Source organism: Chiloscyllium punctatum, chromosome 39, assembly GCF_047496795.1.
Source record: "Chiloscyllium punctatum isolate Juve2018m chromosome 39, sChiPun1.3, whole genome shotgun sequence".
Taxonomy (NCBI): Eukaryota; Metazoa; Chordata; class Chondrichthyes; order Orectolobiformes; family Hemiscylliidae; genus Chiloscyllium; species Chiloscyllium punctatum.
In genome coordinates this window covers 25,475,168-25,499,745 of record NC_092777.1, presented here as the reverse complement: position 1 = coordinate 25,499,745, position 24,578 = coordinate 25,475,168, and the positions used below count along the sequence as shown (strand labels likewise).

Here is a 24,578-nt window from a genome sequence, read left to right as displayed (position 1 = left end):
TGATGTGGAAAGAATGTTTCCCCTTGGAGGAGAAAGCAAGAGACTTTTTCAAACAAGGGGCCTCCATTTCAGGTGATGGTGAGGAGGCAATTTTTTTCTCTCAGTGGAAGTACGTCTTAGGAACTCTCATCCCCAGACAGCAGTGGAGAAAGGATCATTGAATAATTTTAAAGCAGAGCTGGATTGACTTCCTTGTTAGTCCAGAATATACGGTGTAGGTAGGAAAGTGGATTTGAGACCACAATCTGATCAGTCTTTTTTTAAAAATGTTTGAGCAGGTTAGAGGAATGAATGGTCTACTCTTGCTACTATTTCATATATTTGCTTGATGTCTGCAACTTTAGAGATCTTCAATCAGTAGGGTGGCTGGCTTGTTCCTCCATTTGCATCCTGCATTTCCAGGTGCAATCCTGCTGTAGTCTTGAACTTCTAGTATTTAAACTTTGATATGAGTTGCACTCAGCATAAGACTTCATTCAAGTTTGTGCTTAAAATTTATTAAATTTTCTTCTCTTTACTGCATCACCTTTCTCTCCGACCATTTCCTCTTTAATTCTCTCACTTTCTCTAACTCCATTATTGTTTTCATTTTTTGTTCCTGTGTTCATTCAGTATGTTTATCTATTCTGATGCACTTTGTATGGCATGTTCTGCTTGTACAGCACACAAAAACAACACTTTTCACTGTATCTCTGTGCTTGTGATAAGAATAAATCAAACTAAATAAATAAAACTTTATAATTGAAGACTGGATCGTCATCTGACAAATGAAGTAATGGAATATTACAAAGAGGCGAAACTAGTACAACCTTCCCTCCCATGTAGAACTGACCTGTTCTTAGCATATAATCAGTAAGATGATAAATTGAGCAGCTTATCCTGAAACATACAGGAATTCAATTTGCGTTCACAGCATTGCAATTAAGCGTTTCAAATCATTCAATAAATCATTTAAAATAATTGCAACACCTACTGCATGATGTACAACTAAATTAATGCATAGCCAACACAAGTATACTTGCACAGCTTTTGAAGTGATCACTTAAAACTTCAACAGGTGTCAAACTTGGCTATGATTCATGCTTTTCCAAGCATTAACTATAGCAACGTGACTAATCAGAAGAAAGAATCAAAGATTAGGAAATGAGTTTCATTAAGGTGGAGCTGAAACTACACCAGGCACCAGTGGATTAACAGGATAAACTTGACCTGCAATATTGTACCTGAAGAAAAAATTTTATAGGAAACCAACATTTCAAAAGAAGTTTTATTGAATTAGACAAGCAAGACAAATTAAATATTTGGAAATCAAATTTGGAAAGGCCCAAGTAAACTTTTTGTTTTCTATTTATGACTGCATTCTCTACTCCTGCTTTATGAACTGGTTGCAGAATGCCTTAAAAAGTAAACTGACAGTTTTCTGTGATCAAACTATTTTCATTTGTAAAAGACATGTCCATTTGAATCTTCCTAAGTGCTACATTGACTAACTCATTTAAAACAAGCTTTAAAATTATTTCAAAATATTTAGCTTCCACTACATGGCCTATTTTAGAAACGAACCTAGCATCTAATTTGAATGGGAAATGCCTTTGACCTTGTGATGTCACTCTGACAACAGCTTTGTATGTAAAGCCAGTGAAAACTAATCAAACTCCTATCACTACAGTGTAGCCAATTATGTTCCATATTGTATTCCAACATGTGGTTGTATGAATATGCAATAAAATAGAACAAAATACAATTCAAAACAGATTATGGTCACCCTCTATAATCAAGGGGTGGCATCGTTTATGCATACCACTATAACACAGATCATACTAAATACTTACTGAGGCAGCCCTTCGACAGTTAACATTTCGGTCAAACACAGCGGTTATCACCAAGGAACTAAAGAAGAGAAAATAAAAAGAAATGGTGAATTAAATGATTCCTTTCTAAACTTTTTAGAAATCCCCACAGTGTAGTGGAAAAAGGGCATTCAGCCCATCAAGTATCACCAATCCTCTGAAGAGCAGCCACCCAAACCCGGCCCTCTAAAAACCTATCCACGTGACCCCTATTTTTATCACTGTTAATCTACCTAGCCTGTACATTCCTAGATAGTAAGGACAACTGAGTATAGCCAATCTACCTAAATTGTACTTCTTTGGACTATGGGAAGAAACCAGAGCACTCAATTGTCACACAGGCAGAACATGCAAACTTCACACACACAGGCATCCAAGGACGGAATCAAATTCGAATCCCTGGTGCTGAGAGGCAACAGTGCTAATCAATAAGCCATTATGCCACTCCAACTCGACATTGTCTGTTTTGCAAGGTTAGGCAACAATTATTTCCAGGTTCCCTTCACACTTAGCAATAAGGTTCTGTTTCAATGAGAAAAATAATTTTCCCACAATTTTGTGACTTGTTTCAAATACACATAAAATGATAAAGAGAAAAAATATATATTGATAATGATAGCATCTAATCAGAAGGATTTATAACTGAATGTCAAAAAATTCAGTGATTCTGTCCATGAGCTATAAGAAACTCACCACATAGGTCCTGACCACAAAAATGGCTCAAACCACGGATATAAATTTCATATGATCTTTCCAAGGTACACTAACTTGCAATTTTAATACAAGACTTAAATGCTGGATATCTGAAATAAGAAATGCTGGGAACTATCAATGCCTATGAAGAAAGAGAATCAACTTTTCAACTTGATGACCTTTCATCAATACTGGAAATGGTATAGATACAGCAGGTGCTATGCAAATACCACAGAGTCAGGGAACAGGCAATGGGTTTTAGTTGGGACAGAGGCAAATGAAGGAGGTCTAACTGGATGAAAGACAAAAAACACTAAAGAGATAATGGTGCTAGGCAGAAAGAAATGATTTTTGAAAAGATTTGTAGGTCAGGTTGAGGTTCGAGTTGTAAGTTTGCTCGCTGAGCTGGCTGATTTGTTCTCAGACATTTCCTGTCCTGCTTTCTATTTGTGCGTCTTGGTCTGTTAAGGTGAGTGATATCAGTTGAGAAGAAATAAATCTTCTCAAAAATCGTAAACACCTATGGGTGCAATACACTCAAACTAGCTGGAAGATGGGAAATGTCATCCAACTGAGCGTCATCCGTAAACAACTGTATTTCCTACAGGAATATCTCAAGAAACAGGTATTACCACGGTGTGTCAAGTACACATCACCTCTCAACACCCACAGCCAGAAGAATAGCTGAACAGAACAGTTGCAGAATGTTGTGAGAAATGATTAATGATGCCCACAACCAACTCCACAAATATGAACAGGAAATATTGCACCAAAAAGCTTTGTACACCAACACGACTGACCAGGAATGGACAAGTACATGAGAACGAGCCATCAGCATCAAACAACAGCAGACCAAGACAAAGAAAAAACTAGCCCGACAAGAATCACTGACAAACTCACACAAAAGAACAACACAGACAATTCAGAAGCTTGGATAAAGAACATGTCGGACCAACCACTAACAGACACAGAAAATGCTGTCCTAGTAAGGGGGATGAACTACAATTACAGAGTCAAGGACAAAAAGGACTTATTAGCTGCACTGGAATCAACCCTGAAAGACAATGGACTTATGGAAGAAACCCAGCAGGCCATCAGACAGACAGCAGCACCAACACTAAGCAGGAAGAAAGAAGGGAACACCCTCAAACAAAGAAAAGAAACGCCCTAGAAGGATTCAGAAAAGACAGAAATATTGTAATCCTACCAGCAGACAAAGGGCGTATGACCGTCATTCTGAACAGGACACAGTACATTGAAAAGGGGAACTCACTTCTCGAACATACCAAAACCTACCAACGGGTAGCAATGGACCAGATTCCATAGCTAGAAAACTGTATCATTGCATCATTGAAAAAAACTGTACAACACATGCAAAATTAACAAGACAGATCTCCACAGAAAAAAACCTGATGGATCCAATACACCCCATTTCTACAGAGTACCCAAGGTACACAAACCGAGGCTGCCCAATACCACCACCGCCCCCCCACCCCCCCCCCCCCATAATGTCACATGTCAGGATGTGTGACTAAGACCTGCAAAGAAACATCACTGTAAACTGAAATATCTAGTAGAAGACTCATGATACTCCAACCACTCCAGCCAAGAATTCCTGAACATCAAAGACACCAAGACAGAAGAGGGCGAAGTCAGGATGTTCTTCAACATAACGGCCCTATTCACATCAATTAATATCAGCCTGGCCAAAGAAACACTGACCTCACTATTAGTCGAACCAAGGACTCAAACACCAAGCAGCATCCTCAAGCTCATAGTCCTGTGCCTCACTACCCAGTTCACCTTCAACAAGACCTACAAACAAATCAACAGGACACCAATGGGATCGCCAATATCAGGATTCTTAGCAGAATCAATTATACAGAGACGACAACAACCCTCCAAGGTTTAACCCAAGCTTTGGGTCCACTATGTGGATGACACCTTTGTCATCACAAAATAGAATAAATTAGAAGAAACCTACAATATCATTAACAACACCTTTACTAGCATAAATTTCACCAAAGAGGAAGATAACAACAACAACAGACTCCCTTTCCTAGATGTCACAATGGAACAAACAGTCTATGGAGAACTGCAGACCAGCATCCACAGAAAAGCAACACACACTAGATGCTTAACGACAGGAGTAATCATCCCAACATCCACAAACGGAGCTGCATCAGGACATCACTTAAATGGGCCACAATGCACTGCAGCACCAGAAGAAAAATATCCATACAATGTATTCAAGAACAACGTGTACCCGATAAGCACAACAAACCCAAACAAGACGACACAACACGCCAGAGACTTTCCGCACACTGTCATATATCAAAGACGTGGAGAGGACGACCAGACTATCCTGACCCCTTGTTATCATGGTAGCAGATGATATATGCGCACAGGAATTTCTAGAGGCCTGGCATTCAAACCTGAACTCAATCAATAAACACATAAATTTGGACTCCATTTATCAACCTCTAAGAATAAGAACCAGAAATGATATCACCCACTTGACCAGACCAAGACACATAAATAGAAAATGGGACAGAACACCAGCACTTCAACAGATGTTACCTAGCATGGTGACAAAACGGCTGAGAAGAAACCTCCCAAGCTCAGTGAGCAAATTTACAACCAGAAGGAAATGGTATCAGGACAAATTATAGAGTCATAGAGATGTACAGCATGGAAACAGACCCTCCAGTCCAACCCGTCCATGCCGGCCACACATCGCAACCCAACCTAGTCCCACCTGCCAGCGCCCGGCCCATATCCCTCCAAACCCTTCCTATTCATATACCATCCAAATGCCTCTTAAATGTTGCAATTGTACCAGCCTTCACCACATCTTCTGTCAGCTCATCACATCGCGATCCATGTTGATATGTTTCTCCCTACATCATGACCTCTTAGTATGTGTAGTAACTTTCAAAGTGGCACCTTGTCAAAAGCCTTCAGGTTCTCCTTTTTCGACATTGTTTGTTACCACTTACTCTGGTAGCTCATTCAGACCTATTTTATGTTTTTCCCCTCTCACCCTAAATCAATGCCCTCTAGTTCTGGACTCCCCGACCCCAGGGAAAAGACTTTGCCTATTTACCCTATCCATGCCCCTCATAATTTTGTAAACCTCTACAAGGTCACCCCTCTGTCTCCGATGCTCCAGAGAAAACAGCCCCAGCCTGTTCAGCCTCTCCCTATAGCCCAAATCCTCCAACCCTGGCAACATCCTTGTAAATCTCTTCTGAACTCTTTCAAGCTTCACAACATCCTACCAATAGGAAGCAGACTAGAATTGCATGCAACATTCCAACAGTGGCCTAACCAATGTCCTGTACAGCAGTAACATGACCTCCCAACTCCTGTACTCAATACTCTGACCAATAAAGGAAAGCATACCAAATGCCTTCTTCACTATCCTATCTACCTGCAACTCCATTTACAAGGAGCTGCACGCCAAGGTCTCTCTGTTCAGTAACACTCTAGGACCTTACCATTAAGTGTATACGTCCTGCTAAGATTTGCTTTCCCAAAATGCAGCACCTCACATTTATCTGAATTACAATCCATCTGCCACTTTTCAGCCCATTGGCTCACCTGGTCAAGATCCTGTTGTAATCTGAGGTAACCCTCTTTGCTGTCCACAAAAAGGGTCAGTTAGCTCAGCTGGCTAGACACCTATGTAAACACTTGCCTCTCTTTAACACCATCCAGGACAAAGCAGCCTGTTTGATAGGCATCGCATCCACAAACATTCACTCCCTCAACCACTGATGCTTAATAGCAGCAGTGCATACCATCTACAACATGCACTGCAGAAATTTACCAAGGTTCCTTAGACTGCATCTTGTAAACTCATCTAGAAGGACAAAGACAACAGATACATCAGAGCAAGACCACCTGTAACTTCCCTTCCAAGCTACACAGCATCCTGACTTTAAAATATAATCACAATTCCTTCAGTGTCATTTGATAAAAATACTGGAACTCCCTCCCTAATGCCATTGTGGATCAACCTCAAACAAAAGAACAGCAGCAGTCCAAAAAGGTAGCCAACTCCACCTTCTCAAGGGCAATTTAGGCCAGCCAGTGATTTCCATGTTCCATGAATTAATTTTTAGGAAATCAGTGTGATGCTCACTATTTCTTTTGGATTCCTCCTGAATCTAAGGATTCTAGAAAGATTGTGACACTGAATGAATTGCATTATATTTCCAAGTCAGGATGATGAAGGGTTTGGAGGCGAACATGCAAGCGGTGGCATTGCCATGGATCTACTGCTCTTGTTCTAGATGATAGTGGGAATGGGGTTGGGGAAAAGCAGCAATGGTAAATTTCTGCAATGCATCTTGTAGATCAGACTCACTGCTGCTACTGAGCATTGGTATTTGAAAAAGTGAATGTTTGTGGATGTGATGCCTATCAAATGGGCTACTTTGACCAAGCTGGTGACAAATTTGAGTGGTCCCACACAATCACTGACCTTTAGGCTCCACAAAAGGCTCACCAGGAGTCAATACAGGGGTTCCTTGCCATCATTTTAAATTCAGATTACATTGCCAGAAAAGAAAGAGACATGTAGTAATATGCAACAGCAGTCAGTTGCTATTTCTATCATGGAAAAGAATTCAGGTGGTCTTGAACACTCCTGAGGAGGGTGTGGCTGATTATAACTGGTAAGGGAATTGTGATAAAAATGCTCATCCTTCTGTTCTACCTCTCTAATGAAATGAAGCAAAGCTGGAATACAATGGCATTGGGTTAAAGGTAAGACTGAGACAGAAGTCACAAGGTATCTTCTCCTCTGTGAGGTTAAATAGACCCTTTGCGAATATTTCAGTGTATTCTCAGAGAGTGTTAAAAATCACACAACACCAGATTACACCCAATAGGTTTATTTGGAAGTACAAGCTTTCAGAGCCTTCTCCTTCATCAGGTAGGTTGCTAGCTAGATCTGTGCACATGTACACCCAAGTCCCTCTGCTCCTGCACCCACTTGAGAATTATATCCCTATTGTATGTTGCGTTTCAGTGTTCTTTCATGTACATCACCTCACTCTTCTCTGCTGTTTGTTCTGCATGGTGTCTGGCATTCTAAAGTGCTGCTGGAGCTGCATTCATCCAGGCAAGTGATGAGAAACCCGACTTATGCCTCATAAATGATGGACAGGCTTGGAGTCAGGAAGTGAGTTACTTGGCATAGAATTTGGACTGACCTCGTGTAGCCACAGTGTTTATGTGGCTGCTCGGAGTTAGGTCTCTGGTCAAAGGTCAAACCATGTTGATGGTGGGACATTCAATGATGGAAATATATTGGATTTCAATGTGTGATGGTTCGATTTTCTCTCGCTGGAGATGATCATTGTCTTGCCTTTGTGTGGAACGCATGTTATTTATCACTTATCAAACTTAGCTCAATATCTAGAAAGACTGAAAGCCTATGATAAAAAAGGAAACTAAATCATTTGGTATGCAGGACACTATAAAGGAAGTTTGCATATTCAAGAAGTGTTTGTATGTTGGGCCTTTAAAACTACATTCCAGTATGAGATTGCATTCATAAATAAGCAAGTTGGATGTTAGTAAATCAGGAATCCCCTGTACTCCATGACATCACAGCATTCATTGTTTGGCAAGTGGACTCTGCAGCAATGTATTATATACTGGATTAGTGGTGCTGGAAGAGCACAGCAGTTCAGGCAGCATCCAACGAGCAGCGAAATCAACGTTTCGGGCAAAAGCCCTTCATCAGGAATAAAGGCAATGAGCCTGAAGCATGGAGAGATAAGCTAGAGGAGGGTGGGGGTGGGGAGAGAGTAGCATAGAGTACAATGGGTGAGTGGGGGAGGAGATGAAGGTGATAGGTCAAGGAGGAGAGGGTGGAGTGGATAGGTGGAAAAGATGATAGGCAGGTCGGACAAGTCAAGGAGGCAGTAACTGAGCTGGAAGTTTGAAACTAGGATGAGGTGGGGGAAGGGGAAATGAGGAAGCTGTTGAAGTCCACATTGATGCCCTGGGGTTGAAGTGTTCCGAGGCGGAAGATGAGGTGTTCTTCCTCCAGGCGTCTGGAAACTACTCAGCAATACAGCAATGTATTATGTTTGACAGTTAGCTGATGGGTTTCATTTAAATTTCAAACCAAGTAGGTTGACTCTGACTAGTCAGGAATTTGCCCTGAGAAATGAACCAGCTGTCACCTATGTTGTCGACTTGAAGCAGGAGCAGCTTTTATTTTAAGTCATTTTTGGGTTATGGACTTCATTACCTGGGCCAATATCTATTGCCGATCACAAACTGCTCTCGAGATTGAGCTGGTGACCTGCCTTCTTGAATCACAGTACAAGTGCATGTCTTTTCCGTCTACAAATACCAGAGCTCCGTGTATGAGTTGAGTTGTTTCCAGGACATTCAAATTTTGTCCAGTTGCAGAATTACATCTAATGTTTGACAGTCTGTTGTGTGTTTCGCACATGCAAGCTGGTCATATATTGTCACTGCTGTGCTTGATGTGAACAAACAAAGGGATGTACCTTTTGAAAATTACCTTGTCAGTCTTCAGGGCATGTGGCTTACGTACCCCTTGCTTTGCACTGGCTCTGAAATTCACACACCACATTACTCATTTGTGTGATACACAGAACATCTTATTGTCTTGATGGCAACATCTGACTGGTGGCAAACAACATTCATGCTGTTGCTGCAGATTAGCAGCATGAAGAAGTTAGCTTCATTTCCTGGTCAAACTTTGAAATAGCCTATCCAGGGTGATCTGAGGTAGACTGGTCACTTTCTCAGATCAAGAGTGACCAATCATTACAAACTTGGCACAAGTTTGTGCAATACGCTGTGAGAAATGATCTGATCAGGGAAACCACCATTTTGCAAGATGGCTTTGATTTGGCCAATTTCATCATCAAGTTTGTCGAGTGAACACATGGCTCAGGTTCTATTTACAAGATTGCTGATCAGCCAACTTTACAGTGCATGCAACTAAGAACCCAACATGTATACTGATCGCAGAAGATAGGTTTGAATTAGACAGCATTGTCAAACCATTTGGCCAATTTCTCAACCAGGACATTGAAGAAAGGGAGCTCATTTCACCACTCCATGTCACCATGAATTTGAGCACAGGATGGATTCCCATTAAGATATGGAAGGAAGTTCCTCTACGCAGCTTTAGATTTAAATTTAGCAAACATTTCATCTGTATATCAAAAACACAAGTTACAGTTGGTTTACTGTCATTCCATCAAAGACACTTTTGTCATAGAATCCAATAAAGATGTTGAAAGCACAATGCCTAACAGGAATCTCATAGCAGCATGATCCAGTTGGGCATACATGATGACATTAAAACTAAACTCAACAGTGTTAAGTTTGCTGAGCTCATAAGTTCAGTGAATATGGATTCTTGCAACGGTGTTGAGTCCCCACTGTCACAATATTGTGTTCCCTTCTAAAGCAGTTTTGACATAAAAGGACATGGTTAGTGCCAGGAAATGTTGAAGTAGATAGGTAAAGGCTGAACAAGGGAGGAGAAGTAGAACTGAATAAAGAAGACATCAGTTCTTTGGGCATTAACAAGACAAAATGATGGATTTACCAGCGCAATCATAGAAGTGGATTTTGGAAAGTATAGTTGATAGAAGTCGACTGTGATTAGAGGACAATGCATTTGAAAATACAGCCTTCTCTCTTCTCACTATTCATGACCCCAAACATGCCTCCCAGGTGAAACATCAACTTACTAAATTGACAGAGATATACATTTAGTGTAATTAGGGAATACAAGTTATTACATTTTCATTGGGGAGACAAAAGGCAGATTCATATATTCATAGAGCTGTACAGCATGGAAACAGACTCTTCGTTGTCCATGCCGACCAGATATCCTAAATTAATCTAGTCCCATTTGCCAGCATTTAGCCCATATCCCTCTCAACCCTCCTATCTGGATGATATACTCATCCAGATACTTTCTAAATGTTGGAATTGAACCAGCCTCTACCACTTCTTTGAGCAGTTAATTCCATACATATACCACCCTCTACGTGAAATTATTGCCCCTTAGGTCTGTTTTAAGTCTTTCTCCTCTCATCCTGTACTTTAGGTTTGGCCCCCCCCTACCCTAGGGAAAAGACCTTGACTATTCATCCTATCAATGCCTCTCATGATTCCATAAATCTCTCTAAGGTCACCCCTCAGCCTCTGATGCTCTAGATTAGGTGATAACTTTGTGGAATAGTTCTGTTCAGTTCAGTTCATAACAGTAGCCCCAAGATTCTGATCACTTAACATGTGAATTCACCAACTCATTCCTATGGGCCTGCTACATGCAATGCTTATTATCTCGAATAAAAGCTAAATATTGCAGATGTGGGAAAACTGAAACAAATACAGAATGCTGGAGAAACACAGCAGGTTTCATGGCATCTGTCAAGACAAAAACAGAGTTCCAAGGAATTGAAACGTTACCTCTGTTTCTCTTTCCACAAACGTTGCAAAATCTGCCAAGCTTCTCCAACATTTTGTTTGTTGTATTTATTGTCAATAGGTGGCAAGGTACTGCAGCATTTGCACATGCTACAGTGCAATGAGAGGGAACAGCAGATGCCTGGAACAAAGATGGCGCTGCCAAAATAATCACACTGCAGAGTGTAGTCAAACTGCTGAGTACCAGCTCAATGAAATCAACAAACATTCCATCTCCTGCTGGAATGCTCATGATCAATACTGCAATATCAGGCCAGACATCAGTGCAATCACAAAGTGGATTTTGGAAAGTATAGTTGATAGAAGTGGACTATGCTGTTGTACTTTGAATAACGCCAGAAAATCTTTAACATCCTGAGGCTGAGAAGATAATGGATGTGAAGTATAATTTTTATCACTTTGGACAGTTTGACCAAAACAATGATACTCGACAGAAAGATCTGGTTCAAAATATGGACAAGCATTTAGAATGCCAGGACATAGTAGGTTATTAATCAAGTACTAGTAAATGGATTAATACAGTTTGGTGATTTTCAGCATAGATATAGTGGCCCGAAGGTCCTGTTTCTATGTTGTATGACTACATGACTATGACAATAAATGGGCCAAATTCGCTTGAGGTCCAGCACCTCATACAGCTGCCATAGATACCAATGCCAATTAAATATCAATGCAAGCAGAGCTGCTGCCTACAGAAGAGATCAGCTTTGATGTCACCAGCAGTGTGCAAAAGCAGCAGCCATCCTGATGTTGGGAATATACACCCCTATTGCAGCCCTACCCTTTTCCAGTTTTCATGAAAGGCCCATGCAACTGAAACATAAATTCTTTCTCTCTCCACAGAAGCTGTTACAGCAATGGAGTTTTTCAAACACTATCTGATCTTATTATTAATATTGATGTCACTAAACAATTTTGTATGGGGGGGGGGGGGGGGTACAACATTTGCATGATGTGAAAAATGCTATTTCTGTGGAGAATGTCCCCAGTGTCCATATGACACTGCATAGCAAAATTGGAAAGAAACGTAATGCATCTGAAATATAGGGCCAGTACATGTTATGCCTGAAGTACCAAGTCCAGAATGGAGGTTAAAAAACTGTTACACAGTTAAGGATGACTGTGAGTATTCTACATGTTACCGAGGTTGACAGTAGCTTGCTTATTCTTTGAATTACCTGCACAAACTGTGACAGAGTCATAATGGCTCGACTATCTATTATGTGTTTCTATCAAAACAGAATTTACCAGTATAATTTGAGGCCTAAGGCTTTTTGGATGAATACTGGCATCAAAGGCCACAAAGTTGGTTAATTACTCCAAGACCCGGTCGTCAGCTTGGTTGCCAAACTGGTTATAAAATCATGAATTCAGTAGGAGGTTGACTGGTTTAAGGGTAGTCTACAGAAATTATCCACCCCAAACAATGTTATTAACGACTGAGGAGTCTTGAGCTGCTGTTAGCTTCAGAATCCCACGTGCTCAACATTTTCAGTCCGAACCCAAATCAAAAATGATTACAGCCCCTTGCACCATTCAGTATATGGATAATAACAATTACGGAGCGCTCTGCTTGAATTTTAGAAGATACCCTTCTCAGGAATATAAGCAAACGTTTCAAACACAAAAAAATTACCTCAGCTACTGCACAAGATGGAGGGGGAAGGATCAGGGGAGCAGGAGAATCGACACTTTGGACAAAAGCCCTTCCTGATGTAGAGCTCTTGCCTGCAACATCTATTCATTTGCTCCTCAGATTCTGCCTGACCCACTGTGCATTTTCAGCACCAGACTCTAGACTCTGATCTCTAGCATCTGCAGTCCTCACTTTCTCCAAGATGGAGGAGAAATTCATCCACAACAGCCTTTGGCCATAGCAGCCATGTAGGTATTAGCGAATTTTGAGAAGATTTATAGCTCAGGTTGAGGGTCTGGATGTAGGTTTGCTCACTGAGCTTGAAGGTTCGGTTTCAGATGTTTCGTCACCATATTAGGTAACATCATTAGTTAATCTCTGGATGAAGCACTGGTGGTTTGGCTCACTTTTTATTTACAGGTTTAGGTTTCCTTGGGTTGGTGTTGTCATTTCCTGTGGTGATGTAATTTCCTATGGTTATGTCATTTCATGTTTGTTTTCTCAGGGGATGATAAATGGGATCTAAGTCAATGTGTTTGTAGATAGCATTCTGGTTGGAATGCCATGCGTCTGGGAATTCTCATGCATGTCTGTTTGGCTTGTCCTAAGATGGATGTGGTGCCCTTCCTCATCTGTATGTAAGGATACTAGTGAGAGTGGGTTATGTATTTTTGTAGCTAGTTGATGTTCATGTATCCTGGTGGCAGGTTTTCTGCCTGTTTGTCCAACTGTCCAATGTATTGTCCAATGGTACAATGAAGACCAAAAACACCAAGATAGAAGAGGATGAAATAATGGTCTCCGTTGACATAACAGCTCTGTTCACATCCATCAACATCAAGCTGGCCAATGAAATACTGACTACACCATCAGAAAACTCAAAGACACATACACCAAACACCACCAACTTCATCAGCAAGGACAACATCATCAAGCTAATAGACCTAAGCCTTACCACCCACTTCACCTTTAACAACAAAACCTCTAGACAAACCAACAGAACACCCAAGGGATCTCATGAGATCAGGGTTCTTAGAAGAGGCAATAATGCAGAGGTTAGAACAAACAGCTCTGCCAATCATCCAACCCAAACTTTGGGTCTGCTACATGGATGACACCTTTGTCATCACTAAACAAAACAAATTAGAGGAAACTGTCAAGATCATCAATAATACCCTTACTGGGCATAATATTCACTAAAGAGGAGGAAAACAACAACAAACTGCCATTCCTAGATGTCGCAGTAGAGCAAACAGCCAACGGGGAGTTTCAAACCAGTGTCTACAGGAAAACAACACATATGGACCACATACTGAACTACAGAAGCAAGCTTCCCAACATCCAAAAATGAAGCTACATTAGAACATTATTTCAAAGAGCTACAACACACCGCAGCACAGAGGAACTACGACGAGCAGAGGAAAATCACCTCTACAGTGTATTCAAAAAGAACGGGTACCCAACAGTCTGCTGATTTCTCAGCAACAAACACAAACAAGCAGACAAAACACGTCCGTGAAACCCTAGCCACTCTCCCATACATTAAAGACATCTCAGAAATGACTACCAGATTGCTCATATCTCTTGGTATCCTGGTAGCCCACAAACCCACCAACACACTAAAACAGCAACTAATGAACTTGAAGGACCCTTTATAGACAAGCAAAACTAATATCATTTACAAAATGCCCTGCAAGAACTGTGACAAACACTACATTGGACAAACAGGCAAAAAACTAGCCACCAAGATAAATGAACATCAACTAGCCACAAAGACATAACCCACTCTCACTAGTATCCTCACATACAGATGAGGAAGGACACCACTTTGACTGGGACAACACATCCATCCTAGCACAAGCCAAACAGAGACACAGGCGAGAATTCCTAGAAGCAGGGCATTCCAACCAGAACACTATCAACAAACACATTAACTTGGATCCCATATACCACCCCAAAGAAAAAGAACAGGATATGACATCATCACAGGAAATGATGTTGCCACAGGAAATGATGTCACCAACCCAAGGAAACCTAAACACACAAATAATAAGTGAGCCATACCACCAGTCCTTCATCCAGAGGCTCACTGATGATGTTACCTAGTATAGTGACAAAACGTCTGAAACTGAACCTTTCAGCAAAGAGCCATGTAGGCATTTTGGATGCAGGGGCAGTACTCAGTTTGATCCTGAAATGCTGGTATCCAGGCTGCTGGCAAATTTCCAGCCTCTCATCATTGACCTCAAGTTATACACCATTTGCATGCAAGTAGCCAATAGCCTTGATTAGCACCACCTCAAAAGGTGACCCAGAAGTGGCGTGTGCCATCATACCGGCACAATAGCTGGTGTCAGGAAATTTTCACATCCAGCAGAGTTCTAAAATTTGGAGTGTTAATTGAATTTCTGTCTCCAACAATGCAACCTGCCAATATTTTCAGTTTTTATTTCAGACTTGCAATATTTAAATTTTATAAAAACGGAAGTGGCTTTACTTTAATTTCTTTCAACTTTTGATGGCCCAGTTTACCTTTCTTATCTCGGTGGAACTTTAACTGGCTCTTCTCAAGTACTGTGCCTCTGTTTTGTAGAATTACCATTCAGTGAACACATCATAAAATACATTTAATATTTGAATAAATTTAACAGCAGTCTGGAAAGATCAAATATCTTCAAAAAAAACATCTCCTTCATGCCCCAGGTGGAATCTCAATATTACACTGAAAGATTGCCTCAATGCTACATTACAAAATCAAACTTGGTTTCAATTGAAACATGCTTTTTTAAGAATTAGCTCTCCTTTGGTGATGCAGCAACATGTTTTAACTTGTCCTCAGGGTTGTAGTACTTGTTCATCGACAGAAAAACAGATATTTATCTTCTCTATTTCTGAAACACTTTGCGCAGTTTTCCATTGCGCCACTGATTTTCTTCTATTTTCTGAAAAGCCTATCAGTTATCATGAAGGAAGATGAAATATCAGGTTATTTTTCTGGGTGTAAAGCCGAAAAGAAATATTTGGGCATGGCCCATTGATATAGAATGTGGAACTTTAAACAAGAGAGTGTCAAAAGTTCAATTTAAAAGGAAACACCCATTTCCAATCCACTGGTTTTCAGAGTTCCTGGCTCGGCAGCTCAGACAACAACTGTGATGCAGATGCGCACAAAATGGCCCAGGTTTGCTGCAGCAGGTCATTTGTTTGACTTCAATTGCATGTCTGGTTATTATATTTTTCAGTGGCAAGTTGTTGAATATCTAAGACAATACAGCTACAGTGAGGATAACAGGCAATCTATGACTTGAGTGAACAGTCCAAGTGACTGTTTCAATTTAATCAAACTGAAAGATTATGAAATTAACAGCACAAAGCCTGAGAAGGAAGTGTTAATTAGGATGGGTGAATTCAATGCCAAATCAGATAATGAAAGAGAAAGATGGGTTTAAGAGGGATTAGAAAACAAAGGTAAAGTTCAAAAAGAGTATGATTATATGCTTTAAAACTGTCAATATTTAAAACATGAAGGAATTAGAATCCAGGTTTCAGTGCCAGAGAGACTGACTACAACTAACCTAAACTGAGCCCATTAGGAAACGCGTACAATGACTTAATTCAGGTTGTAAGTTTGCTCACTGAACTGGTAGGTCTGTTTTCAGACATTTCTTCACCATGCTAGATGACATCATCAGCAAGCATCTGTTGAAGTGCTGGTGTTCTGTCCCGCTTTCTATTTATGTGTCTTGATCTGTTAAGGTGGAAAATATCATTTCCAGTTCTCCCTTTTTTTTAAACCAACCTCTGAGAAAAAGAACTGGAAATGATATCACCCCTTGGCATCATGGTAGCCCACAAACCCACCAACACACTAAAACAGCAGCTAATGAACTTGAAAGATCCTACACAGACAAGCAAAACTAATGTCATTTACAAAATACCATGCAAGGACTGTAACAACCACTACATTGGACAAACAGGCAGAAAACTAGCCACCAGGATACATGAACACCAACTAGCCACAAAAAGACACAACCCTCTCTCACTAGTATCCTCACATTCGGATGAGAAAGGACACCACTTCGACTGGGGCATCACATCCATCCTAGGACAAGCCACACAAAGACATGCACAAGAATTCCGAAAAGCATAGCATTCCAATAGGAACTCTATCATCGAGTTAGACCCCATGTACCACCCCCTGAGAAAAGGAACAGGAAGTGACTTCGCCACAGGAAATAACATCACCACAGGAAATGACATCACTGACCCAAAGAAACCCAAACATATAAATAGAAAGCAGGAATTTTCAGCATTGCTTTGCATGAGGCCCACTGAAGATGTAACCTAGTAGGGTAACGAAACGTCTGGAAATGAACCTTGCAGCTCAGGGTGCAAACTTACATCTAAAATTGTTTAAATTACTTTGGGACTGCAGTCAGGACTTATATTTCTGCTTTTATTCTTCAAGTACTGCTGAAGGCATTGTTTAGTACTGTGCTACCTTGATTTTGCTGTATTTGAGGGGGTTGGGACATGCAAGTAATCAGATTTAAGGCTCTTAGATTCAGGTATCATAGAAAGTACCTCTTCTCTACACTGAGTTACCAAAGCATTCTAATTGCACAATGGGACCAACACAGGCTGCGGCAATCCAAAAAAACAACCAACTACCATTTTCTCAAGGGCAATGAAGGGTCATGAAGAAACTCCTGTTATGTTCACATCCCAGGAATGAAAGTTTAAAAAAAAAGATTTTAAACCTGAACCAACATGCTTGAACAAAATGTGTTCACTGATGCTCATATTCAGTAGGTCAGTGGATGAAGTCAGAGAACTTAGCAGGAAGAGTAGAAAAGTACATTGTGGCTTTTGTGGTGCACTGGTAGTGCCCTTACTCTTTCCATAATAATTCACCAGCCCAAGGAACGTCCATAAGTTCTGGTACAGATGTGCAACTGGGGCACCTTTGATCACCCTCACTTTACCTTCTGATTGGTGTAACCAGTCTTATTGACTCTAAAGTCCATATAGATTGCTTGGGATGCCTGAACACTCATTTTTCCCTTCTAAGGCATACAACCACCTTGCAGAAACATCTAAGGATTATATCCAAGTTCTCCAACTGCTCCTTATTCATTTTCCCTATTACTCGGGTAGACCTTGTAGAATGTTCTTCATCTGCTGAAAGACTGCATAGGCAGACAATACCCCAAATGGCAGTCTCGTATACGGTATTAACTGTAGCAAACATCTGGGAACACTCATCTTATTACAATTTCAGGTACCCATGTCCAGCATTGTGAAGCACAGCCTCCCCAGCCAGCTTTGGATATAAATTCTCTGTGCAAGGAATTGGGTATTTAACTAGCTGCAAAAAGCAGTTTACCATTTGTTTAAAATCCCCACAAAGGTGAACCAACCCATCAGGCTTCACAACTGGTATGACCAGTGCTGCCCATTTCACAGACTGAACTAGTTTGATGATTCCTTCACTTTCCAGCCTCCTGATTTCTGCCTCAATTCTTGTCCATAACGCAAATGGCATTGGGCAGGCCTTGCAGAATCATGGAATTACTTCCTGCTCAACATGCAACATGGCCTTGGCTCCTTTGATAGGACCTAGACCTTCCTGAAAAGCTTCTGGATATTTAATTGGGACTAATCGAAAAGTGTTGAGCCAAGCTAGGTGAATTTTCTCAACCAAATTTGTCCAATCAAGCTTGGGCCTGAAACTTATTTTTTTGCAAACAGTGGTAATTAAATCAGCTGTTTCTCATAAGAGACCAGAACCAAAGTTGTGCCCTGAATCTATAATGATTCCTCAGTATAGGTTCTCAATCTAACTGAGTCCTTGCACAAACATAGGGGTTGGAGTCCGGAGCAAGTTTTGTTGAAGACTGGTTCACTGAAAGGACCATGCTGGTTTCGACCTCCAGTTGAACCATGTTACCATTTAATCAGATTCGTTCTGATGTGGATGTTGTGAAATAATGTAACTGTTCCAAACCAGATGTAGGTGGACTTTCCAGGGTGTGCACTCTCCTGGATTCTAACCTATGAGTTCTCTTACTCAATCAGGTGTAGTGGGCCTTTTTTACCGTCTTGAGTCCACATACTGACAATAACTACAACGGCTTGCCAGCCGAGCTGAAGAAGAAAATTTTAACCAGTTAGCTGTGGCTTGGTTTTGTTTTGGAGTTTTGATATGAGCTAGTCTCTCTGTTCAGGATATGTCCTGAGTGAGGCAATGCGATTGCCTTCACTCAAGTGGTGTTTCTCAAGCTCAGTCAGGCTGGCAAGGCTGTCGACTTCCATCAGAAGATCCTGCTACTCATATGCTCCACTTGCCATATTTTTAAATAATAAAGTTAGCTATAGTGGCTGTTTGAAGTCCACTTGGGCTTCAGCTAGTAGGCACTTTTGTATGTTACATCACTAATCCCACATACCAAACGTGTCTCAGCATCTCATTAAGGGTTAAACCAAAGTCACATGCCTCTGCAGTCATCTCAACCTCGTCAAAAATCCCGAACGGCTTCCCCTAGTTCTCGAATTGCTGAGTAAAACAGGTAGTGTCTCAGAATTAGAGGTGATTTTGGGAGTGTTGCAATATTCCTTAACTAAAACCATCCACTCTTGAAAAACTTTAGTATCTGGAAACTAAGGCCCTAGTAACCAAGAAAGCTGCGGGGTTGACAAGCCGTCAAGAGAATTATATGTTACTTTTCATCTGTCCCAATGTGGTTTGCCTGGAAAAGATAATGTATACTTTGCACATACTGAGCCCAGTCTTTTACAACACGATTGAACTAGTCAAACTTCCCAAATAACAGCATGATGCCAGAAATAATTTTACCCCAACTCAAAGACAACTGTTACAAATGATTTTCTTCAGCAGCATGCTTTTCTCTCGTCACCACTGGAATAACTCAAGGCTAAAATCCTGTCACCATGTCACCCTTCTTTTACACATGGAGAGTTACTGACACTGAACCAGCTCCCTCAGAGCCAACTCTCAGAGCAAACAGGATTTCTGACACTACTTTTTTTTTATTTTATTAAACAATTACAAAACAGTTACAAAAAAAACAGTTAACATTAACAGCTGTATACAACAGCAATTTTACAAGGGAGAGGAGCAGCAAAGCCAGGCCCCAAACCCTACCATTCAACCAGTCTACAGGGAGATGAGGACAAAGCTCAAATCCCAGTTCCACATATAAAAGACAGCGACAATGACATTTGTACATAAAAGGCTAATCCAGTTACATAAACAGTGCAACACTACTGTTTGTATCAGTCAGCCAGGACTCCCTGATTGGATCAGATTAACAGCCCCAATCAGGGTGAGGTCCACCGAGCTGACCTTGTTACAAGCACTGCATTATCTACAAATTCCACCTCTGTTTCTGAAATGACAGGTGCAGCAGCCTTCCCCGTGAACAGTATCAGTGGTCCTTTCAAAAGGTGCCAGTAGATTTTCCTACATTTAATGTCATTATTAATACTCACTATATAAATACTTGCTGGATCTTGGTTTGATTGATATCCAGGTAACTTTGGAGGTAATAAAACCAACTGTTTTAATTCTAGTCTGGAAAGCCTCATGCTTTCAAGTTCACGAAGTATGAAACCTAGGACACAGAACACTCTGATTAAGGTTTACTGTTGGCTCTTGGATCTTAGTTTGGCCTGGTTTCGGAGATTATTTTCACTGACAAAGCAGCAATCTTGAATTGAGACTCATTACTTTCTGGATGATAAAGTTAACATTCGTGTTCATGGCTTTGGTGTTTGTCACTTAGAACATTTTTGCAACTTGGAGCCAAAAAACAATGTAGAACATGTATCGCAGAAGGGTTAAATCCTGCATTTGTTCTTATTCCTAATATTCTTTGAGAAAATGTGTTCACCAACTTGGAAATAATCAAGCTTGAACACAAAAAAATCAACTCACCATATCTAACCTATCAATTGGATCCCTTACTGTTTTCCCAAAAAGTAGTTTTCAAAACGGTATCTGTAAAATCTTCCAAGAAAGTGGACTATATTATTCTAAATGTTGAAAGATACATAGCTCAAAGCAACATGGTGAACTTCCTTATCCTGCATGTACAGTTTTGCCTTCCAGCCAGTTATCTCTGTCCCAGTCTTAATTCTTAGTTCAATACACACCCTTTTTTCATCTAACCACAAATAACCTGAGGGAAGATGAAACTGCTTCAATCTGCACGCACAATGTACCTTGTGTCACTATGCAAATCCAGTATTCTTACTGAAATGACAAAACAAAATGCCTTGCCCAGTGAATGACTGGCACACTGGCTTCATATTTATCATTGATATCTAAAAGGTGAATGAAATGTGCCCCTAAACGTGCTTCATGAAACCTGGAAGACACTGAACACAAAACTGGCAGGCCAATGGCTCAAAGCCCTTGTGTACTCATTTGGTTTACCCAAACAGAGATAAACCAAAATTTAAAATTGTGTAATTTCTAAATTCAGGAACTGGAATTTAATCACACATACTTGAACACAAAGAGTGGGGCAGCACGGTGGCTCAGTGGTTAGCGCTGCTGCCTCATGGCGCCAGGGACCTGGGTTCAACTCTAACATCGGGCACCTGTCTGTGTAGAGTCTGCACATGCTCCCCATGTCTGCTTGGTTCCCTCCGGCTGCTCCAGTTTCCTCCCACAATCCAAAGATGTGCAGATCAGGTGAATTGGCCATGCTAAATTGCCCATAGTGTTCAGGAGTGTGTAGGTTAGGTGCATTAGTCAGGGATAAATGTAGAGGAATGGATCTGGATGGGTTACTCTTCAGAGGGTCGGTTTGGACTTGTTGGGCCAAAGAGCCTGTTTCCACACTGTAGGGAGTCTAATCTAAAGATAGATGTATCGATGGAACAACCTATTCTTCCCATCCCCTGTCTGATCATTGATGATCGTGTCATTTCTGTTTTTCAAGTTGCTGTAGCAACTTGAAGGGCGGGAGCTTGTACCAGGGGCCTGCTGGGAGCAGTGAGTCACTGATTGTGCTTTTATATTTGAAGTCAGACAGCAGAGGTTTCTGGGAAAGGAGGGACTTCTTATTTTTATTTCTGTACCGCTATAGAAGTCAGTGCCTTCTCAACCCGAGACCTTGCCTTTGTAGGGTCTCCCACCCAACCACCTCCTTTAACCTTAAAGACCGTTATACTATCTTTGACTAACAAGGCCACGCCTTCCCCTCTTTTACCACCTTGCCTGTTTTTAATGACATGTCAGGTAAGCGTCTCCTTTTTACTTTGTGACTAGGGGACTAACAGGGATCGCGGTGCAGGGAGAGCAATGTTCCTCCTGCATGATGTTTGAGGTCACGGATGCCTTTAGTGTCCCATCCAAGTACATCTACAGGAGGTGCACCCAACTCTCACTCCTCCAAGACCGTGTTAAGGAACTGGAGCAGGAGCTGGATGAACTTTGGATCATTCGGGAGGCAGAGGCTATGATAGATAGGAGTTACAGGGAAGTAGTTACTCCTTGGTAAGAAGAAAGCTGGGTGACTGTTCAAAAGGGGAAAAAGTCAATGGAAGGATCCCCTGTGGTTGTTCCCCTGAAAAACATGTTTACCGTTTTAGATACTGTTGAGGTGGACGACTTACCAGGGGCAAGCAGTGAGGCCCAGGTCTCTGGCACAGAGCCTGTCCCTGCTGCACAGAAGGGAAGGAGGGAAAGGAGGAGTGTGTTAGTCATTGGGGACTCAATAGTTAGAGGCTCAGATGGAAGGTTTGTAGGGAACGAACGAGACTCGCGGTTGGTGTGTTGCCTCCCAGGTGCCAGGGTCAGTGATGTCTGGGATCGTATCTTTGGGGTCCTGAAGGGAGAGGGTCACCAGCCTCAAATCATTGTCCACGTAGGTACCGACGACATAGGTAGAAAGAGGGATAGGGATGTAAGGCAGGATTTCAGGGAGCTAGGGTGGAAGCTGAGAGCCAAAACAGAGTTTTCATCTCTGGATCGTTACCCGTGCCACGTGATAGCAAAGCAAGGAATAGGGAGAGATATCAACTAAACGCGTGGCTGCAAGGATGGTGCAGGAGGGAGGGTTTCAGGTTTTTGGATAACTGGGGCTCATTCTGGGGAAGGTGGGACTTGTACAAACAGGATATCTTCACTTGAACCAGAGGGGTACTAATATCCTGGGTGGGAAATTTGCTGGTGCTATTCGGGTGGGTTTAAACTAGCTCAGCAGGGGATGGGAACCGGAGGTGTAGTTGCAGTGCACAGGAGGTTGAGAGTAGAAAGGACTGGGACAGGATTTCAGGGTCACAGGAATGTGTTGGCAGACAGCAAATTTTGAAGTTCAATGCCAGAAGTATCTGAAATATGGTAGGTGAGCTTGCAGCATGGATAGGTACCTGAGACTTCGACGTTGTGGCCATTTCGAAGACATGGATAGAGCAGGGTGAGGAATGGATGTTGCAGGTTCCAGGGTTTAGATCTTTCATTAAAAACAGGCAAGATGGTAAAAGAGGGGGAGGCGTGGCCTTGTTAGTCAAAGATAGTATAACAGTGGCTAAGAGAATGTTTGATGAGGACTCGTCTACTGAGGTAGTGTGGGCTGAGGTTAGAAACGGGAGAGGAGAGGTCACACTTCTTGGAGTTTTTTTTATAGGCCTTCGCAGAGTTCCAGGGAGGTGGAAGAAAGGATTGGCAAAATTATTCTGGGTAAGAGTGAAAGGAACAGGGTGGTCATTATGGGGGACTTTAACTTCCCCAATATTGATTGGAAATGTTATAGCTCTAGTATGTCGGATGGATCAGTTTTTGTCCAATGTGTACAGGAGGTTTCCTGACACAGTATGTCAAAGGGCCGACAAGAGGGGAGGCCACACTGGATCTGGTGCTTGGTAATGAACCAGGCCAGGTGTTTGATTTAGTTGTAGGTGAGCACTTCGGAGAGAGTGACCATAATTGAATTACGTTTAGTTTAGCGATGGAAAGGGATAGGTACATGCCACAGGTCAAGAATTATCGACAGGTCAAGGGCAATTATACTGCGATGAGGCAAGAATTAGGATGTATAGAATGGGGTAGCAAAACGCAGGGAATGCAGACAATGGAAATGTGGAGCTGGTTTAAGGAACAGATAATGCGTGTCCTTGATAGGTATGTCCCTCTCAGGCAGGGAGGAAGTGATAAGGTAAGGGAACCGTGATTTACAACAGAAATTGCATCTCTTGTTAAGAAGAAGAAGGAGACTTATGTGTTGATGAGGCAAGATGGTACAGATGATGTGATGGAGAGTTACAGATCAGCTGGGAAGGATTTAAAGAGAGAGTTAAGAAGAGCAAAGAGAGGACACAAGCAGTCTTTAGCAAATAGAATAAAGGAGAACCCTAAAGCTTTCTATAGGTATGTGAGGAATAAAAGGATGATTAGGACAGGAATAGGTCCAGTCAAAGACAAGTGGGAAGTTGAGTGTGGACCCTGTTGGGATCGGAGAGGTACTAAATGAACATTTCTCATCGGAGTTCACTCAGGAAAAGGAGAATATTGTAGAGGAGAAGAATGAGGTATGACCTATTAGACTAGAAAGGATCGAGGTTAGTTACACACAGGTGTTATCAATTCTAGAAGGAGTGAAAGTAGACAAGTCCCCTGGGCCGGATGGAATTTATCTGAGGATTCTCTGGGAAGCTAGGGAGGAGATAGCAGAGCCTTTGGCTTTGATATTTGAGTCATCATTGTCTACAGGTTTAGTACCTGAGGACTGGAGGATTGCAAATGTTGTACCCTTGTTCAAGGAGGGCAGCAGAGATGACCCAGTGAGACCTTACTTCTGTTGTAGGAAAGGTTTTGGAAAGGATTATGAGAGATACGATTTATAATCATCTAGCAAGCAACAATTTGA

At 41.5% G+C, this 24,578-nt stretch overlaps 1 protein-coding gene across 2 annotated transcripts in view; it reads right to left on the bottom strand.

The window, feature by feature from the left end:
- The window catches only part of tbcd (tubulin folding cofactor D), a 282,112-nt gene that overhangs the window by 108,947 nt on the left and 148,587 nt on the right, over positions 1-24,578 (bottom strand). For both annotated transcript variants that reach the window (XM_072558324.1, XM_072558323.1), the window contains exon 15: positions 1,833-1,890. In XM_072558324.1, the coding sequence (XP_072414425.1) occupies positions 1,833-1,890 (58 nt within the window). The remainder of the gene's footprint in view (positions 1-1,832; positions 1,891-24,578) is intronic.